General features: G+C 39.9%; 1 protein-coding gene across 3 annotated transcripts in view; it reads right to left on the bottom strand.

Annotated features, from left to right (window-relative positions):
* Window positions 1–20,220, bottom strand: part of myo5c (myosin VC) — a 92,948-nt gene that overhangs the window by 9,807 nt on the left and 62,921 nt on the right. For 2 of the 3 annotated variants that reach the window (XM_068017987.1, XM_068017986.1), the window contains 10 exons: window positions 18,952–19,132; window positions 16,296–16,389; window positions 12,976–13,039; window positions 8,359–8,439; window positions 6,380–6,560; window positions 4,444–4,537; window positions 4,086–4,149; window positions 2,486–2,654; window positions 855–942; window positions 468–575 (listed from right to left, as the gene is read on the bottom strand). In XM_068017987.1, the coding sequence (XP_067874088.1) occupies window positions 468–575; window positions 855–942; window positions 2,486–2,654; window positions 4,086–4,149; window positions 4,444–4,537; window positions 6,380–6,560; window positions 8,359–8,439; window positions 12,976–13,039; window positions 16,296–16,389; window positions 18,952–19,132 (1,124 nt within the window). The remainder of the gene's footprint in view (window positions 1–467; window positions 576–854; window positions 943–2,485; window positions 2,655–4,085; window positions 4,150–4,443; window positions 4,538–6,379; window positions 6,561–8,358; window positions 8,440–12,975; window positions 13,040–16,295; window positions 16,390–18,951; window positions 19,133–20,220) is intronic. The other variant, XM_068017988.1, reaches the window with a different exon arrangement.

Below are 20,220 nucleotides of genomic sequence, written 5' to 3'. Positions count from 1 at the left end.
AGATCCCCTTAAGGGCTGCACATTGTAAATGGGGAGTGTTATACAAGAATGGGCACATCATACTATGTAACACACATAGTATTGTTCTACAGATAATATACACAAGTAGTTTCTTTTAATATGACAAATTGTAATTGTTCTACATTCATGAAAACAACTGCATGCTGATTGCTCCTAACAGACTCTCAGGACAACTGGAGACCAGATAGGCTGAACTGGATAAGCTACAGCGGATTTGAATTGACTTGAGAATTACACAGACGGGTGGCAAATGAAATCAATGTAGAAATATGAAGTGCTTCACATGGGGTGAAAAATCTAGGAATGGTCCGACCATTAGCATTGCATCATGTGACTAGGAAGATGGTAGAAGGCGAACTTGGTTGATCTTGATCTTCTTTTCTACCAATTCTTCGATTCATACGTCTTTCACAAAGCACAGAAATGGTCTCATAAAACAACTTTACCCAAAACTAGATTTTTGATGAGCTTTTCTTCATCTTCAGATTTACATTCCAGCATTCCAAGGTACTCCTTCTTCACAACTTGACTCAGTTTCCCATTGGTTTGATTATCTGCTCAGAATTATAAACATTAATCAGATTCTTTCTGCTTTCAAAACCTTTCAAATCTTCAGAATCTCAAGTATAGCCAGCAAATCTGTGCTACTCTTTTCAGATCATTTAAAAAAATGTAATATGTTACATTAAATATCAGAGACAAGTTTTTTTTTTAATTAAATGACTGCTCCTTAACTAGTGTTAGAACTTGAGTTTAACATACTGCTGTCTCTGCTCTACATCAACCCTTGCAGCCGAAAAACATTAATTATGGGTAAAGTTCCAGTTACATACCTTTCTCAAATGTTTTGGTTAAGGACTTAATCTGATCTTGCAACTTCCTGATTTGCTTCTCTTTCTGGTCAAGTTGTTCCTCAAGATCCTTCAGAACAAAAGAGAAACAGAATTACCTTTCAGTTCACTACCACTGCTAGCTTTATTAAAAGCGTATACAGAGTTCTGTAAATAAAAGAAATAAAAACCTCCAAATCAAGTATAAAACTGAAATGAAAGCAAAACTATTCTTTTTTTTAAACCAGCACTAAATGGCCTGTAAGGGTTACAAACCTCATATTGCTACTTTTGTGTCAACCAAAGGTGTATTTTCAAGGAGTTGGAGAGAAATGACTTTTGGCTGCTCTTTGTAATTACCTCATATCCAGTGGAGTGTTTTACCAAGTAGGCCAGCCAAGTAAAAGTATAGAATGATAGAATGTTTAAGGCACAGAAAGAGGCCACTTGGCCCATCATGCCAGTGCCAGCCGAAAAACGATCCACCTATTCTAATTCCGCCTGCCAGCATTTGGTCCGTAGCCCTGCAGATTACGGCACTTGAGGTGCATATCCAGACTCCTTTTGAAATGAGTTGAGGGTTTCTGCCTCAACTATCTTTTCAGGCAGTGAGTTCCAGACCCTCACCACCCTTATCTCCCCTCTAATTTTTCTACCAATCGCTTTAAATCTATGCCCCCTCGTCACTGGCCTGTCTTCTAAGGTGAATAGACCCTTCACCTCCACTCTATCCAGGCCCCTCAAAAGTTTGTACATTTCAATCAGATCTCCCCTCACCCTTCTCTGTTCCAATGAGAATAACCCCAGCCTATCCAATCTTTCCTCATAGCTGCATTTTTCCAATCCTGGCAACATCATCATAAATCATCTCTGTACCCTCTCTAGTGCAATTCCATCGTTTCTGTCATAAGGTGACCAGAACTGCACACAGTACTCAAGTTGTGGCCTAACCAATGAGTTATACAGTTCCAGCATAACCTCCCCGCTCTTATATTCTTTACCTCAGTTAATAAAGGAAAGGATTCCATATGCCTTCTTAACCATCTTATTGACCTGTCCTGCTACTTCAGGGATCTCTGGACATTGAGTCCAAGGTCCCTCACTTCCTCTACACTTCTCAGTATTTTCCCATTAATAGTGCATTCCTTTGCCTTGTTTGACCTCCCCAAATGCATCACCTCACACTTCTCCAGATTGAATTCCATTTGCCAGTTTTCTGCCCATCTGACCAGACTATCAATATCTTCCTGCAGCCTACAGCTATCCCCCTCGCTACCTACCACACGGCCAATCTTTGTGTCGTCAGGTTATCCTTAACAGACATTTCACATTCAAACATCAGTTAACACTGATCAAACTCAAGAACTATATCGACAAGCTGTAAATTCAATTCTCCATCACTGGAGCTTAATCATACATGTTCTATGTTGTTGATGGAGGTATTGAACATTGTCATTGTGGGTAATCGCCTTTGAATGCCCCAAAAGGCCAGTATCAAAACTCAGGCATTCTAGTTCAGTCTTAAAATTGCATTTTAACAATATTCAGTCCACTTTAGATTTTAACAGATGATTTGCATCAACTATATTAAAACAATTGTAATACTTTAGGGATGGCAATATTCCAGCACTCACCCAGTTTTCCATTGTTAATTGAGATGCTTCTCGTTGTATTCTGTTATTGGCTGCACTATCAGTTTGGGTCCGATTCAGCAGTTGGTAATTCTCATTTTGAAGTTTTTTGATTTTAGCAAGTAATTCCACATTTTCTTTTGCACAGTTATCTTTCTGGGTCTCTAACAATCTATATATTGTTAACAAATTGAGAACATTTCAATGCAAAACCAGTTACCGTACCGTTGTCAATTAACAGTACTGACTTTTTTATTTAAAAAGATGCATTGGAGAATTTGGATATTAAGTGTTTCGGTTTAAATTCTGGAAGCTTTTCTGAATTATTATTAGAAAACAGGAATAGTAACTTTTTGTTTTTGGGACTTTGTTCAGTCATAAACTAATTGTAAATAAGGGAAGTTTTTTTTTGGTTAATCAAGATAATCAAGTTAAAAATAATTTTGAATCTCTAAGGTTTTATTCTCGGCATTGCCTTTTACAAACCAACAGCAATGGCTATAGTCTATAAATCACAATTTTATAATTAATCTCGGAGGAATAAAAGAAATCTATAAATTGCACTGGCTTACATGTCATTCCTTATATGTGGGGCACATGCATGAAAGCAACTTGTATACCAGATTTTATAGTAGATTTACATGAACTTGCTTAAAACACTTAATGTAATTATCTTGCTCAGCTACAGAAAAAACTAATGCTTTATTGAGTGGATTTCACAGATTATTGCGCATGGAGAAAACAAGAATTCAAGCTCTAATAAAATGGGCAGCCTTGGATATATTTACTTTTTCAAATTATGACATTTAGAAAATACAGCAAAAAATATAGTTTGGGTAATGTTAGGTGTTTTCTTTAGCAAAGGCAAGTTATTAGCTCAAAAGGAGCAAAGTAAGTAGCATTTCTGGAGTTCACATTACTGAATAAACATTCGATCATACTTGAGCAAATGGTAAGCTACATAAATCTATTCTCATCTTCGAAATTTCAAATTGCTCAGTGTATTCAAAATGGAATTCAAAGAAATTAATTAAATGTGCTGCCTGACCGTTCGACTTAAAGATGGCTGACTGCTAATGACTGGAAAGGTGATCACGTTAAGATGCAAAATAAAAACAAGACAGCAAATCAAAAATATTTAGGACTAAGGCTGCAGAAATAATATCGATCAGTTTAGTTACGATTTGCACTGCTCATTACTATGTTTTTAGAATGATATTCTGTGATCCATCTAAGTGTTAAAATGATATAACATCACACAATCTTGATCATATACAGCACTGAGCAGTAGAATTTTGATTTAATTCCCTCATCGTACTGCATAGTTGGTGCAACAGCAAACATGCATTATAATTCAGGTAATTATCAGAAATTGGAAGCTTGGCATCAATAGCTAAATGGTTGGAGGCTGGTAATTAATACTTGTTCATGCATTTCAGTATGCACATCCAGATCTTTGCCTTCCTGCACTCAGCACTGATGCATAACTTTGGCACTTCTCTTGTACTTATGTTAGAGAAAATCTGCACTAATTGGTGCAGTAAAACTGATCATAAACTAAGTTAGGCACTGAGGGAATATACTAATATTAGAGTTTTCACACCTTCTTTGGAATCCTTCTTCTTCAAGATTGCCTTGCAACTGATCAGTAACTTCTTCCATTTTTTCTGTAAATTGCAGTTATTTTATCAGTGCACAGGTTTTCTCATATAATGTGCATCACTTTCACAATATCACTGATGAGTAAAGTTAGCTGGTAGCTTATTCAATACAATGTATAGAGATATAGAGACTGTTAAAATCATTTATCAATGTTTGCAAGGAAACATGCAATATGCGTGAAGCTGGATTTTCTTTTAGATTCCGACAACTGCAAAAGCTTTATTGAGCTATGAAAATCAACAAATCACACTTCATAATTTGTATGCTTTAGATAAATGCAACACAGCATACATAGTCACCTTTCATATCCACAACCTGTCCCTTTAGGTGGCTCTCAATGTCTTGTTTCTGTTTTTGCAGCTCTAAGATTTGGAGTTTGAATTCTGGAATGACCTGATTGTACACAAAAATGGTTTACTCCAATGAAGCAAAATTCGATACCATCAACAACACTGAACCTGCTGCAGCTCTCTGACATTAATGACCCAAAGCTCAAATAGCATCAATGAGAAAGACAGTTGAGCATTAATGGCGGGACACTTGGAATTCCCTCTATCTGTGGCTGTAAAACTGTTGTGGGCACGTTCCCTGTATTGAATTCTTTAACCCTCTCCTGCCCATTGTGCAAGGTCGGGGGTCATATCGAGACCTAGCTGTCTCATTTTTCAACCATTATTTTCTCCTCTGATATCAAAATATAGTTCCATTGGAAATTCTCTGATACCTCATCCAAATGTTCATTCTTCATTGGATATATGGCATAGAAACAAGCAATTCAGCCCAGGCTAGAACCTTACCCACTAAGCCACAGCTGACACTATTGTGTGTGAATCTAGTAAATAACACCTGGAAGGTCAACAGAAGTTCTTCTGATCGTTTCCTGTAACTTTGATGGAAACAAAAAGTAATTTATCACATTTCTCAGGGGTTTCTAGCAAAGTCATAACAGGAGACCAGGAGAACAACCCAAGTATCCCAGGCTAATTGATCATGGGCAACATCACAGTTGGGGCCAATGCTATTCTAGACAGTTGGTTAAGCAATCTGAAGAGGGACACTGGTTGATTTTCTCCCACCCTAGCTAGTAATGGTAACACTCAACTGGTATGGCCTTAATAAAAGCAAAATACTGCAGATGCTGGAAAGCAGAAATAAAAATGAAAAATGCTGGAAATACTCAGCAGGTCTGGCAGCATCTTTGGAGAGAGAAGCAAAATTAATAATTCAGGTCAGTGACCTTTCATCAGAACTGGCAAATGTTAGAAATGTAATAGGTTTTAATCAAATAAAGCGGCAGTGGGGCAAGAGATAACAAAAGGCAAGGTGTTGATAGCACAAAGGGTCACAGAGAATAACTAACCAGAAGGTCATGGAGCAAAGGCAAATGGTATGTTAATGGCATGCTGAAAGACAAAGCGTCAGTGCAGAGAGGGTGTTAATTGACAGAAGAATGAACAGCCCTGGCCCAAAGCACAAACATGAAAAAAAAGTGGGTAGGCATATGGTAAAAAAAAAATTAATGATGAAACAAACTAAAATAAAAACAAATAAAAAAGAAAAAAATAACTAAAAATAAAAAGGGGCGCCCGTCATGCTCTGAAATTATCGTATTGTTCAGTCCGGCAGGCTGTAGCCTGCCTAATCGGTAAATGGTATAGCCTTAAGTTTTCTTTCTTTTTTCCCTTTGCCAGGAGATTGGTTGATTGGGGGTGGGAGGACGGATGAGTTAATCATCTGGGTGAGGCAGGATTGATGAACCAGTTGGGCTTTTCCTGTTATTTTCACATGTTTGTGTGGATTCTCCTGCTGCCCCGAGAGCAGACAACTCAAGAGAACACCAGAAACAGTTGCTGAGACATTCTGACCTGTTTGTTTTAGTGCTGCACCTGGGAAGCCACGTTAGATGGTTTGATAGTGAATGAGTTACTGAACTTTTAGTACATTACTAAACAGTGCTTCAAAAATATAGAAATATTGAAAACTTAGTCAGTGCCTGTATGAAGTTACATTAAATCTCTGGTAGGAATAACATTTTCACTGCCATTTTTTCCTGCAAGTACCATTGAGGGAGACCTTTATAGTTCAGTTATATTACTCCACAGTTACTGTGTATCTTTTTATATCTGAGTTGATTTCTGTCAGGTAATCAAGTAACCTAAGTTTGATTTGCTTGCATATGTAGGAGAGAAACATTTGTAATTCACAGCCTATAAGATCTTAATAATTTTATTGTACCATATTTTCGTTAGCCAGTCTGGTCAACTCCTGCCGGATGTTCTCATTCGTGTTGTTCTCGGCTTGGAGCTTCTGCTGGAGATGTGTTGTCGCTTCACAGAGTTGTTCAATTCTAAAACTGAGCTCCTCGATTTCCTTTTCATAGCTGTCTTTCTGAGACTGAATATGCATTTCCATTACTCTATGTGGTATAGAAGTGCACAATTAATAGAATTATTGCAGTCACAATGGGCACAAGGTTCGCTGTAAACACAACAGAAAATAAAAAGCTATCAGAAAAGTTACTAAATGGTACCTATTACTGAAACCTTCAGCAATCTGAAATATTGTTTGGTTAACTAATGGGAATTAAATATTTGCTAGTTGATTCCCCATGGCATTGCCTGTGGATAGTCCAGAGCAAGGACACTATCGAAGTCAAGCCAGGTTAGAGGGCAGGGTGAAAACTGGACTGAGGCGGCAGAGGGGAAGGAAGCAGATGGGAGGAGAAAGGATGATGAGGAGAAATGAGGCAGAGGGGAAGGAAGCAGATGGGAGGAGAAAGGATGAGGAGAAATGAGGCACAATGGAAGGAAGGGGAGAAGAGGTTGGAGAGAAGGAGTTGTGCTGAGGGTTGGATAAAGAATGAAAATGAGGGAGAGGCAGGGCAGAAGGGAAGAGAGAAGGTGAGTGGCAAGAGGAGGTGTGGGGGTGAGTAGGGAGAGGAGAGAAAAGGTAAGCAGGAAGGTGTGAATAACAGACATTTCCACTGTCAAATTTGGCTCAGCTGAGGGCTGAGGGGTTAAGCCTGCCCTGTGTCAACGCCTAACTTCAGATCAGCAGTGGGAGAGGAGGGAGCAGAGACCGCCAGCTTCAACTCAGAATTGTAAAGGAGCAGGAAAGTAAGAGAGAATCATCGAAAAGAGCTCTGCACGGAATTAATGCAAAGTTACAGACACTATGATCACCACGGGGCTGTGATCAGCTTGGGAGAAGCAGAAGTCGAACTGGAAGTAGTCAAATAGGGGCCAGGAGAAGCAGATGTCAGTTTTTGACAGGCCAAGAATGAATTGGGAGATGTGAGCAATAAATAGGCTGGGAGAGGGGAAGATTGGGGGCAGGAGAGGCAGGGAGCAGGACATGAGCAATGGACAACAGCGGCAAACTGGCAGAAAATGACAATCTGGAGAATGTGTGTCCAATAAAGGGCCTCTGGCTAAAAGTATCAGTTAGGTTATAATTTCTCTAACTTCAGGAAGGTGGATTTCAGGTCAGGACTGTGGGACTGTCGCAAAACATTAGGTGGTGACCCATTAATTACAATTAGCCACATAACATTATCTCTACAATGTCACCTGCTTGTTCGGCACCATTGAAATCTTAAACCCACTCAATGTTTTAATATATAATAGATGGTGAGGATAAAATATATACAAGATAACTTTGCATACCAAGAAGGATACCCATGGAGGCAATAACCAGTACGTGGGTTAGCTTTTACCAAAATGTAATTCCATAGAATACTGAGAACCGGACAGCATCTTTTTGATTAATAATCCTGTCCTTAAAAATTGAGATTCAATTTTTCCATAAATATAGGTTTACTTCTCCAACAAAACTGCTTGCAATTCAATCTTCACTTCCTGGGTTCATTTCAGTCTAGCTTGCATTTAAAAGTCAGTAATTATTACAAGCCTGCCAATACAGCGCAAGTATATATCAAAAAAGATAGTTCTTACAACCATTTCACAAAATGTATTACAGTAAACTGTATGGACATTAATACAATTTAAAGCACTTTACATAATCCTGAGGATGTAATAATGTACTAGATAAATGCAAATACTTTAATAATTCCATAGAAGGTGACTCAAGTGTATATAATTGTAATATGCAGATATAAATACTATGCTGCTGGATAAAACATTCACATACTAATTATTCTGCAGCTTTGCCATTATTAATTTAAACAAGATAAAATGTCATTTATTTTCCATCACCTGGTAGCTCTTTTCAATCCTTCATATGCCAACCAGAGCTCTCCATCTTCATTTAGCTGTTCCATGTCCTCTGGAGAAAGCCTTAAACGAAACATTTTAAAAATATATAACACAACCAACTTTTTCCCCATTTATCCTTACTGTCAATAAAACTTATGTGAGATATGCAACATGTTTTTGTACAGGTGCACTGAGCAGGGAGAACATAGTGGAGTGACGCCATAAGCAAAATAGATGTATCAATTCTACTCCTGTTTCACTTTTAGAATTTGTTTTCTCTTCATAATGCCATAAGACCAGTGTTCCACATCATCACCTTTGAATATGCAGGAGCAAGTCAGGTGCATTTCCCCATTGACCTACTAGATAATTGATCTGTACCACCTTTCTTATGTACAGGTTATTCAAATTTAATTGCTCTCGTCACAATTATTTACATATTTAGAAGCTCATATCTTTGAGTAATTTTTTTTAAAAAGTCTTTCCTCAATAGATTGGCCTGGATTTTGCTGCAAGAGGCAAAGGAACAACTTTTGCTGTTCACTTTGTGTACAGCTGCTGACAGACTTTTAGTGAGCTTTTCAGCCCAGATTTCCAGTCTTCTGTCTGTTTGACTTTGACGCCCTCTATTGAGGATCTGTGGCACCTGCAATGCAGACAGTGAAGCAGGAAATAGAAGTTGCATCTAAATCAATGTACAGGAAGAAAACTAAAGCTTGGACCATATACATGGGACTGGCTGAAAGACATGAGAGCAACACCCAAGAACAATATAAAAACAAATTTAAGAAATTGCAACATTAATTTTCTGAGGGAATGAGACACTACAATTGTAAAATTAATTTTTCAGTGCCAGAGAGGTTGTTCAGCAGTAAATATAACTTACTATGCCATTAAAAAAATCAGTTATTCCCATTTATCAAGGCTCAAGTTTTTCCATTGGTCTTTAGTATGATAATAGTGATAATTCGCCTAAGTTCACGTCATGGCAGTGACCTCAGTGCACATACCACCAGCAAAGACTGCACCAGCATAGCCTGTGGAGGAGCAGGGTAACAATGACGACAATTTCCAGGTTTCTACGTTTACCTGTGCATGTATGGATGCCAGAAGATGTTGTCAGTTTTACTCCCACCATTATTAGTACAGCAAAATCTGGGCCAGTGTGTTGGGTGCCCTTATTAACTTAGAAAGCGTCTATGAAAATACATTTTAGCTATCCTTCAAAAATTGGTTGCAATTGGAAGGCAACAATCATGTGGAGCAACTCTTCTCATTGAAAGATTAACTGTAAAAGCCAATGTTATTCTATTCCAGTTACTACAAACCAGGTGGAACTGTGTCAGATTGTAATAAGTATTCACAATCACGTGAAGCCTCCTTTAACATCTTTCTTAAGTGTCAAGTGGCCAAAGAGCAGACTTGTCTTTTTCTTCTTAATTAATTTTTTTTTAAATGCTCTTTAAAACAATGCTTTGTTATGTCTGTCTTTCATTTGGTACTTATGCTTTTTATCAGATGCATCTAAAGTTTTATTTCACTGTTATTTGTACTTGAGCATGACTTTTTTTCTATTTCAGTTTTGTCTGTAATTTTCTTCATTCTATCATCAAAGTGAGGAAGGGTCAGTCTAGCTCTCTGGGTAGTCAGTAAGGAAGAGGTAGAGCAGAGATGAGACAGCCCAGTTTTTAATCTTGATCACAGATGCACTCGTGCATCAGGTGACAGGGCACTGCAGCTTATGCAAACAGTGTAGTAAAATCTTCCCTGACTGCATTGCTACAACGGACACTTAGCCTGGTACAAAATTTTCATCTACAGGCTGGCTTAGTGAGGAATGGTCTGAAATCAGTCACATGAATGATTAAATGGTTAAAAAACTGGTTTATTTTCCATAGTGTACCATGTTTAGAAAAAAAATCAGATCCTAACTATTTTTGTCTAAGCACCAAAGATTATTAATGATGTGGCTAGGTTTAGAAAAATTAATACACACATCAAGATGGTCAAGTTTAATTAAAGAATAAAGCTGTTAATTTGGCTGACAAAAGTGATTGACTCCAGCATTTTGTTAAAAATTTTGGATTTGCGAGTTGAATAGCTACTTTCACTTGAAGGCCTTATAGCTTAAATAAGGCATTCAAATTTTTTCGTAGCGTGCAATTTTTTTTCATTCGAATGTTGAGCAAGGCACACTGAGTTTCAGCAATCTTGGGCTGAATTTTACATTCCCGCTGCTGAAATCGGGCGGGAATGAATGGCAGGCCACACGTCGCGGAGTTGCTGCAATCCTAAGCGCGGGGGCTCATTTAAATAGCCAGGGAGGGCTGCCTCCTCCCCCACAATGATGTGGAGGGGGCAGGCTGTCCGTCCCCAGCAGTGGCGTCAGCTGCCTGTGTGCAGGTGCTGATGCCATTTTTAAAGGGCTTTGAGCCCTACAATTATATTTAAAGATGTAAAGGTACAGTGAATTAAAAAAAATTAAATACATTTATTTTGCCCCTCTCCCACCCCCTCCAATAACCATAAAATTAATTACTTGCCCTCTCCCCCCACAAAACACTTACCTTGTCTGTCTGACCTTCCCCCCCACCCCCACAAAGTGCATAAATTTTAACCTAAAACCCTTCCCACCATCCCCTACACCAATGATGTCACTTTGGCCCTGTTCCCCTCCTCCCTCACTGAGAAACTTACCTCCCCCTCCCGCCCCCCCATACTCACCAGTGTTCTGCCTCGTTTCCCTGGACAGGGATCCAAAGGCGCGGGACTGCCGGTCAGTGGCACGAAGATTGCACCGGGACAGACGTCAGGAACGTAAATATAATTAATGTACTCATTTACATTTATTTAACTATACAAATGCGGTCCTGTCGCCGAGCGGCAGTGGGGGCCTCCACGAGGCCTCACCACCACTGGCTATAATGGGCTGAGCCCTCCCAGCCTCGGGGGGTGTAGCGGCCCTCTCCCGGAGGCATTTTCCAGCACCCCCCACCACCACCACCACCCCCACCATGACCCCCAACGTCGGGGGGTCTGTAAAATTCAGCCCCTTAAGTCAAGATTTGAAACTTCAGATCGAGCAATGCTTGTTTTCAAATCTCATGATAAATGGGAGCCAAAATATCAAGTCCCAGTCTTCACCCTAATGAGCTTATTCTTGAAATATTGTTACTAAAGCAGGCAGCAAAAGAACAAATATACAATAATACAGTAATGAAAGATTTTCAACAACTAGTTAGATAGTGCATTTAACATTATAAAACATCCCAAGGTGCTTCACAGGAGTAAAATTTGACACTGAGCCACAGATGACCAAAGCTTGCTCAAAGAAGTAGGTTTTAAGGAACATTTTAAAAGGAGGAAAGAGAAACAGGCGACGCAGTGGTTAGCACCGCAGCCTCACAACTCCAGGGACCCGGGTTCAATTCTGGGTCCTGCCTGTGCGGAGTTTGCAAGTTCTCCCTGTGACCGCGTAGGTTTTCGCCGGGTGCTCCGTTTTCTCCCACAGCCAAAGACTTGCAGGTGATAGGTAAATTGGCTGTTGTAAATTGCCCCTAGTGTAGGGAATATGGGATTACTGTAGGGTTAGGATAAATGGGTGGTTGTTGGTCGGCACAGACTGGGTGGGCCGAAGGACCTGTTTCAGTGCTGTATCAATAAATAAAGTAGAGAGTGAGAGCTTTAGGGGGGGAATTCCAGAGCTTAGGGCCTTGGCAGCTGAAAGCACGGCCACCAATTGTGAGGTGATTAAAATCGATGATGCTCAGGAGGCCAGAATGAAAGGGGTGCAGATAGCTGAGGTTTGTGGGCTGGAAGAGATTAGAGAGACAAGGAGGGGTGAGGTTTTTTTGGGGTAAGGGGTGAGGGATGAATTTTAAAATTGAAACGCTGTTTAACTGGGAGCGAATGTGGGTCAGCAATCACAGGCGTGATTGATGAGTGAAGACATGGGCAGCAGAGCTTTGGATGCCCTCATAATTGCAGAGGGTAGAATGTGGGAAACCAGTCAGAGATACATTGGAATAGTCAAGTCTTGAGGTAACAAAGGCATGAATGGGACCTAAGGACATTTTCTCACATTTATAATAAGCTAAGGAAAAACACTTCTAAATATGTATACCACAATGTACATGCCAGAGTGCATTACAATATAGCAGACAGCAATGTATTTAGCAGTTTAGGCATCGTAGAAAATGAGTGAAGCTTGACTGGTTTATTCATTTCATATATACACAAAGACATGTTACCGATTGAAACAGACATTAGCAAGAGCTATTTTGTCGAATATATGGATGCCACTTAATAGGGCGGTTTAATTATACTGCCAGCAAGCCGTTTTGTTTTGCTTGCAGTGGGTGTTATGGTGAATAGCAACAGATGGCAGGCTCTCAGTCAAAGTCCCATGGTTTGAAAACTGAAGTGCTGTTCTTCCACTAATTTGACTTGGGATGAGTCCAAGTTTTATTTCACTGTATATTAAAGGGGACTGTTACTCCACGTAAAATTGTTTAGCTCAAGCACAAATTGACTCGGTCAGTTCCTGAACCTTCACACTGCATTAATAATGCAATAATTATTGGTAATAATGCCAAATTTAAGTGAGAGATTTCATACCTCTTTCGTAGCTCTTCTCCCTCTAAACCGCCAAGGAGCTGTTTTGTAATTTCTTCCACTTTTTCTGTTAAATTGTAAGATGTTTGTACAATTTTACAATACTGCCGTAAATAGTATAAGTAGGTGCAATCACATGATACATGATGTTAAGACAGTTTAAGCATTCCCAAACCTGCTAAAGGATTAGGCACAAGATAGCTTTGCCTACATATTTCCAACTTTGTGCATGAACCCAAAAATCATAAGAATATGTAATTCTGACCCTCCCTGCTACCTCATACTTCCACATCCAAATTCGACACCATCTATTCTTAAAGGGAAATTTATGATCCAAGCAACTTGTATTTAGCTGCTTTTGTGTTAGGTTTAGTGGGGCGTTCATGCTGCCAGCTGCTGTTGCTCAGCTCTGTCATACTGTCGGCAATCCTAGTGGCTGGTTGCTAGGAAGACACATTTAGTTTGCAGTTGTCATAGTTATGCGAGACCTACATATCAGCATGCTGCAGCACTAATGCCTCACTACTCAAACTCAACACAGATCAAAAATAACTTTTAACATACCAAAACCTCCAAAAACATTCAATGCTTAGTGTTGCTTCATTTTTGCATGTACGGTAAAAGCAAGTTACAGTATTTTACACTGAATGGCCAGCTATTTACTGCCACAGAGAGATTGTTAGCAGCATTTTGTTAGCAGACGATGCCATATTGCTGATGTTGGCTGAAAATTTGCGTTAAGCAGCAAGAACATAACTCACATTCTGTTTAATCACCACTTCTAACAGTTTCAAGTAAGCCTTCAAATTAAAAAGCTCTCCTACGCAAACATTTGAGAAGTAATTTTCAACTTCAGTACGGCTTGAAACTGGTATTGGATCAGCTGACTGATATACTGCCCGCCCAATTTTCGTTTCCACTGGTCAATCAGGCAGGGTGTAGAATGGGCAGCCGATCCAATACTGCCAGCTTTACACACCTATTTTGCTTACACTGCCCAGTGTCCAGTCCAAATTTTCACATGGTTCGTCCATGGTCAAAGTACTATCCAGGAAGTGATCACAACTGAGGGAACTCAACTCTATACAGGAGTTGGACCAGTGTGATTTTGTTCATGATACAATAGTACCTTCAATGTCTACCAAGTATAGAACACCACACCAACAGAGGCGCAACTGAGCTCAGGTTCATTGTTAGTAGCAGTCCGGAGACCTACCCTTATATATATATATATATATATATATATATATCATTTGATCCATTGTTTATTAATAAACCAAACAGTACAATGAGGAACAACAGGCAAGGACAAACAACTGAACTCTCAAATTAACACACTAGTATCATATCCAGTAACTGGGGCTCTGGTATATAAATTTTTGTCATTACCCACTCACTGGGGCTCTGTATTCTGGAAGTATTATTAGCACATGATGCGGGACCATCTACATTATTTCCAAGTCCATATGTCACCACCGAACAACCAACTTCAATAAAGTCCATAGGATCTGGATTCATGATGCCATCTTCCAACCCCAGATAACTCACTTCAGTCGAATGCCAGGCTCTTGCCAGATGTTAATTCGTCAACACCTTGCAGCTAATGTATTGGGCCAAGATCGCATGACCCCTCCGGCAAAATGAGGCCGAAGCCTGGTTCAATGCTTTTTGCATTTACAAGAGCCATTGGGACTTGATCTCCGCAAATCACCCATCCACCTGTTCTCTGAGCAGTCAATATTCAGCATCTTAAAACGATGGGAGATATTTATAACTGGCAATCAAAACCATCTGCGGTGCGACGCACTGTGGCATTGAAGATGCAAAATGGGCACAGCTACGATAACCAGACTCTAGTGCCAGCTCCTGGGGTCTTTTGGCAGTTATTACCGGGTCCAGCCAGGCAGTCTATATGAGAACAGAACCAGGCCACCAGCCACGGATTTTGAGACAAGATCTTGACAGATGGCCCCTCATAAAACCCAAATGATTCTATGAATCAAGACTAAACTACTCTAGGCAAGAATATGCGTGAATCAAACACTCAACAGTTAGATTGTTACGGCCAATAGTATTCAAGACATCCTGCTCTCTGGCCAGTCGCCTCAGCCAACATAAAAATATTGCTGCTCCAGCGGGACCACGTGGAGGCATGACTCACTGTGATTTTTTTTTTTATTTAGAGATACAGCACTGAAACAGGCCCTTCAGCCTACCGAGTCTGTGCTGACCATCAGCCACCCATTTATACTAATCCTACATTAATCCCATATTCCTACCACATCCCCACAATTCCCCTACCACCTACCTATACTAGGGGCAATTTGTAATGGTCAATTTACCTACCAACCTGCAAGTCTTTGGCTGTGGGAGGAAACCAGAGCACTGGCGAAAACCCACGCAGTCACAGGGAGACCTTGCAAACTCCGCACAGGCAGTACCCAGAATTGAACCCGGGTTGCTGGAGCTGTGAGGCTGTGGTGCTAACCACTAACTAAACATATAGATGGTGCAGAAGAGCAAAACTTAAACCTATTACTTCTGTAATTTTTGTTTTTAACCTGTCAACACATACAAGGTAAAACACTGCTCTCTCCAATGATTGCAAAGCCCTCAAGTAAAATTAGTTTTTGATATTGAGTTGAAAACAGGAACCTTCTATGTTTTGATAGTTTCTTTTAAAAAAATCATCAAACTGGTGTAGAAAACCAAAATAATAACATGGTACATTTGGGTGTATTCTAATGCTGAAGTTGAGGAGCATTGTTGGAGTGGTATAGACTGAGCTTTACTCCGCATCAAATTGTCACAGGAACTGGGAAGACTTGATGTTGACACTAATTACTAATATCCTTCAACATCAGCATCCCTTTACCCCAATGAGTGCAATTTCACCAAAAAAAAGGGCTTTCTTTTCTAGAAAGGTATTTAATCTCCAAAATTATTGAGTAATGAAAAATACAGGGAATTTTATTAACTTGACTTGAAATTGCCTCTGATGGCACAGCAAATTAATCCCTTAATTAGCTGACTCTTACAGAACTGAAAAGTTGCAAGATCAAAGCTCTGTTAGTGCTGCATTTGTTGATGTCATGTGAAATCATTGAATCACCAGTCTGCCGTAATAGCCAGGGAATGATGTGTACTGGGAATAAAGGCCTAAAAGGGGAATAAAGGACAAGAAATGCATATTTAAGTTTTCCAAAGTTTTGTTCATAGAGCTCATAAAGGCGGTCGTAGATAGGAGCAGTCCAGTGCTAAAGAACTACTACATATTTCCAAGTATATAATGCTCAATTACATGAGCACTTAGCCGGTTTTACCTCTCATTTCTTTTCTTTGGTTTTGCAGACACATTTCTAAATCTTGTCTCTTCATTTCAAGAGTTGCAATGTCCTCTTTAAGTTTTGGAATGACCTGTGAAAGATGCGCTACCGATTATTTCATGTGCAAGTTATATTAACTCTAATGATCAACCATTACCACAAGCAAATTGATAATTGGGCCAAGATTGCTGATTTAAGCATAAATTTAAATGTACAATTTTTTTTTTAAATTGCAAATTATGAAAATCTAAAACAAAATCAGAAAATGCTAGAAACATACCAGCTCAATCATAAAGCAAAAGAAGTTTAACATTTCAGGTATAACTGTCAAAATTCATTGTGCTTGGAAAAAATAACATTGCCAATCCAAGATATGTGGCTGTTGAGTGTGACAGGAGTTCTTAAACCTTACAAATTAGAAATCATGGTTGGAAGGTATATACAAAATTGCTTTCAGTACTTCCCAGTGTAAAATCGATGATCTGCATGAGCTGATTTCCTTTGAATTATTTCTCATTTTTTAGGCACATCAAACTAGAAATTTGTGCAACCTTTACAAAAAGAAAGCTGGTGTAAAATGTACACATGTTGTGGGAGACTAACTGATAAAGCTGCCAAACAGTAATAAAATATATGTAATTTTCAAACCTCTAACACTACCGTAAATACATTCTCGAAGGCAATCATGCCTCAATAGATGGACAATTTTCACGAAACTCATCCAGTACCTGGGAGAAGAATTTACTTGAATATGTAAGTTAATAAGGCCACCACTGAGTGGTGATAGCTAGTCTGATTTTCAACTAGCTTAATATCAAATTAATTGTCTGACAAAGTTTCACAAAATCTAATGTAGATATTTTTGAAATTACATTAGTTTTCAACTAACAGTTCTTGAACATAGCAGGGCCAAGTAAGCTGACAATTGACTTTGAATGGATCCACTGTCCATAAAAACCACAAAGAAGCCTGGCTGTTGAAGTGAGACATGCTTCCTTGCATTCTAGCAACTGAATTTTGTTTTTTGTACCTCAGACAGTACAAAGGTGTGGATGGATGCAAGTGTAATTGAGAGGAAGTAGCCGGAATTTTACGCCACCTCAGTGAGCCGGATGGTGGCGGAGGTGGGGTGGGGGAGGAGGGCGACGTAAATTGGAGTGGGAGGCTCCGGGAGGCTTTCCCGACCTGCTCCTGGCCTCTGCCCCACTTTACGTAGGGCGGGGGGGGGAGGGGGCAGAAAATGGGCCACCCACCCCAGACCAATCAAGGCCCTTAAGTTGCCAATTAATAGCCACTTAAGGGCCTTCACCTGCCTCCATGGGGATTTTACCCATGGCAAGTGGGTGTCCTGGAACTGGGAAAGGCCACCCGGTGAAAGCCGTCGACCTCTCCCCACCCCCCTGGGGCGAGGATGGGCCCTGACAATTGGGCACAGAGTGCCCGATTGAGGGCTGCCCCTGCTTCCCCAACCACCCCAGGACCCAAGACACTCCCTTCCCCCCCGAACAACCACCCTTGCTCCCGGTGGCGCTGCTGGGACTAACAGTTGCCAGCCCATGATTGGCTGGCAGCTCAATGAGGCTGGACTTCCTCCCTCAAGCGGGTGGAAGTCCCCCCTCGGAACAATTAAAACCTGGGGACCCGTAAAATACGGGACGGAACCCCAGGCTAGGCGGAAGCGGGTTCACCACTGAATTTTACGTCAGTGGCCAGCTCCCGTCCAGCCCAGTGTCTCTCAAACTGACCCTTGTGATCATTGAGAGTCAGAACGACCTGAAGAATTCATACAGTGTGCCTGTAGACAAACAACACGTGCCTGAAAATCATGTCACTTTATTAGATATGCAAAGCTAAACCATCCAAATCACTCCAATCAAAAAGCCACTTTCTGAAATGACCTTGTATTTAAAAGTGAGACCACATTGTAGTGGTAAATGATTAAGGATGTTAGGATGGGCACAAGAATGAGCACCAGACCCTTGTACAAACAGAAATGAGAGGACACATTCGAAAGTTCAGTTCCAATAGATGAATCATTTTTCTTGTCCACCTTAAATTTCCTCCCTATACACTGTCCCAGTAGCTCTTGCTGAGCTTTGGTGCCACAGGGATAAGTGTCTCCAAATTATCATTCTTTTGTTGGGATAGCAAGCATCAATAGACTATTCAAGCTTGGTGATCTTTAGAAAGGAGTCTAATTGCATCTCACTTGATATTCACACTTCTAGATAGATCATTGGATTATCACTCCAATAGAGGTCAGCCAAATCAGCAGAGACCATAAAATTGAACTGGGACAATCCTGCTCTCTACGGCTCAGGTGCATACTAGGCGGTAGTTAGGAGTCCTTTCACCACCAAAAGCCAATGTGAAATACCAAGCTTGGTGCAAGTCCTGCATGGTGCTAAAAGTAGAATATCTTTACTGCCTGACAGGACCTGGAGCTTATCTGCAAATTACCTTCCATCATATAAAATAATGATTGGAGAGTCTGAGGAGGACCAATGCACAGGTTAAACAACGTACACAATGAGTGGGTTACCTTCAGAACCAAAAATAAAATTTGCTAGACCTTATGGGAACACTTGTCGAACATACAGTTAGAGTTCTGCTCTTTCAAAATGTTATAAAACAAAAGGTTTATCACATTTACCAGTGCTTCATTAGCCAGTTGTGCCATATCCTTCCGTAGGCCATCATTTACCAGGTACTCCTCCTGAATCTGCTCCTGCAACTGGATTCTTTCTTCCTGCAAACGTTTTATTTCATCAATCAGTGCTTCTATTTGCTTTTCATAGCTCTCTTTCTGGATCTGAAAATTATTCTCCAATTTTCTGAAAAGGACAACAGCAGAAATATTACTGATTCATCATCAAAACTGTTACCCCCAACTGTTGTTGCTAAATCCCTCCCTCATGCATTTGCCCAATATACATATGGGTAACTTTCATTTCCAATAACTTCTTAATGGCATCCAACCTAAAGATCTTCAAATATTGAAGAGTGGTCCATTTCAGGAAGAAATAGTCTGGACATCTCTTTGCTTTCCCCCATTTTATTAGCTATTGCTCTCTGTTTACAATTCCCAACAACCATGCAGCCAGTAAACAGACACAAAAAGCAGATGTCATAGATGTGAGTACATGAACAGTGCGACTTTTTGAAATTACCATGCCTCGTAAAGACTGAGGATTTCTATTATCACAATGCCAAAAATAATGTTATGACAATAGTAGAATTAAAATGAACAATGAAGCTTGTTCTATTGTGCTGAAGTTTTAAAATGCCCAAAGTCTTTCACAATAGACAATACTAAATGGAGGAGGTTGCAATTTTTATCATTAAAAACGAATGTTTGTAAACACAGACATAGTGCTGTTGCAGACAGAAATAAAATTCTGCCCGGTCCGTTTTTGTGATCCGACCACACATACAATATTTCCCAAAATGAACAGTTAGGGCATCCAATACCTGCTGGCTTTAGCTATATTAAAAAAGGGAGAAACACCAGTAAAGGAAAATGTAATATCTTGAAAGTGCAATTTCTTTTTAATTGAATAATATTTGGATTGTTCCCTGTGCTGTCAAATGCTACATTGTATAATGAAAATAACTGACAAATCACACAGAATTTAGAAAAATAGTGCTGGCAAGACTGAAATGATTCTTCACTCACCATACTGATAAACTAGCTATAGATTTCACATGGGATTATAACAAACGCTGAAGCTGGGAAATAGTAACTTCTGCCATTACTTTTCATCTATTTACTGGGCCAATATTTCAGCCTGAAGTTCTGGGTCCAGGGATTAGGTCTGAGTTTGAATGAGGAATCTGAATCAGAACATCAGATTAGGAATGTGGGTTTTCCAGGTTCTTGATCTGATGTTCAGTCTAATCTTTCATAGAGTAGCTTCAGGTT

The sequence above is a fragment of the Heterodontus francisci genome, chromosome 38, assembly GCF_036365525.1.
Source record: "Heterodontus francisci isolate sHetFra1 chromosome 38, sHetFra1.hap1, whole genome shotgun sequence".
Classification (NCBI taxonomy): domain Eukaryota; kingdom Metazoa; phylum Chordata; class Chondrichthyes; order Heterodontiformes; family Heterodontidae; genus Heterodontus; species Heterodontus francisci.
This window is presented reverse-complemented; position numbering and strand designations above follow the sequence as displayed.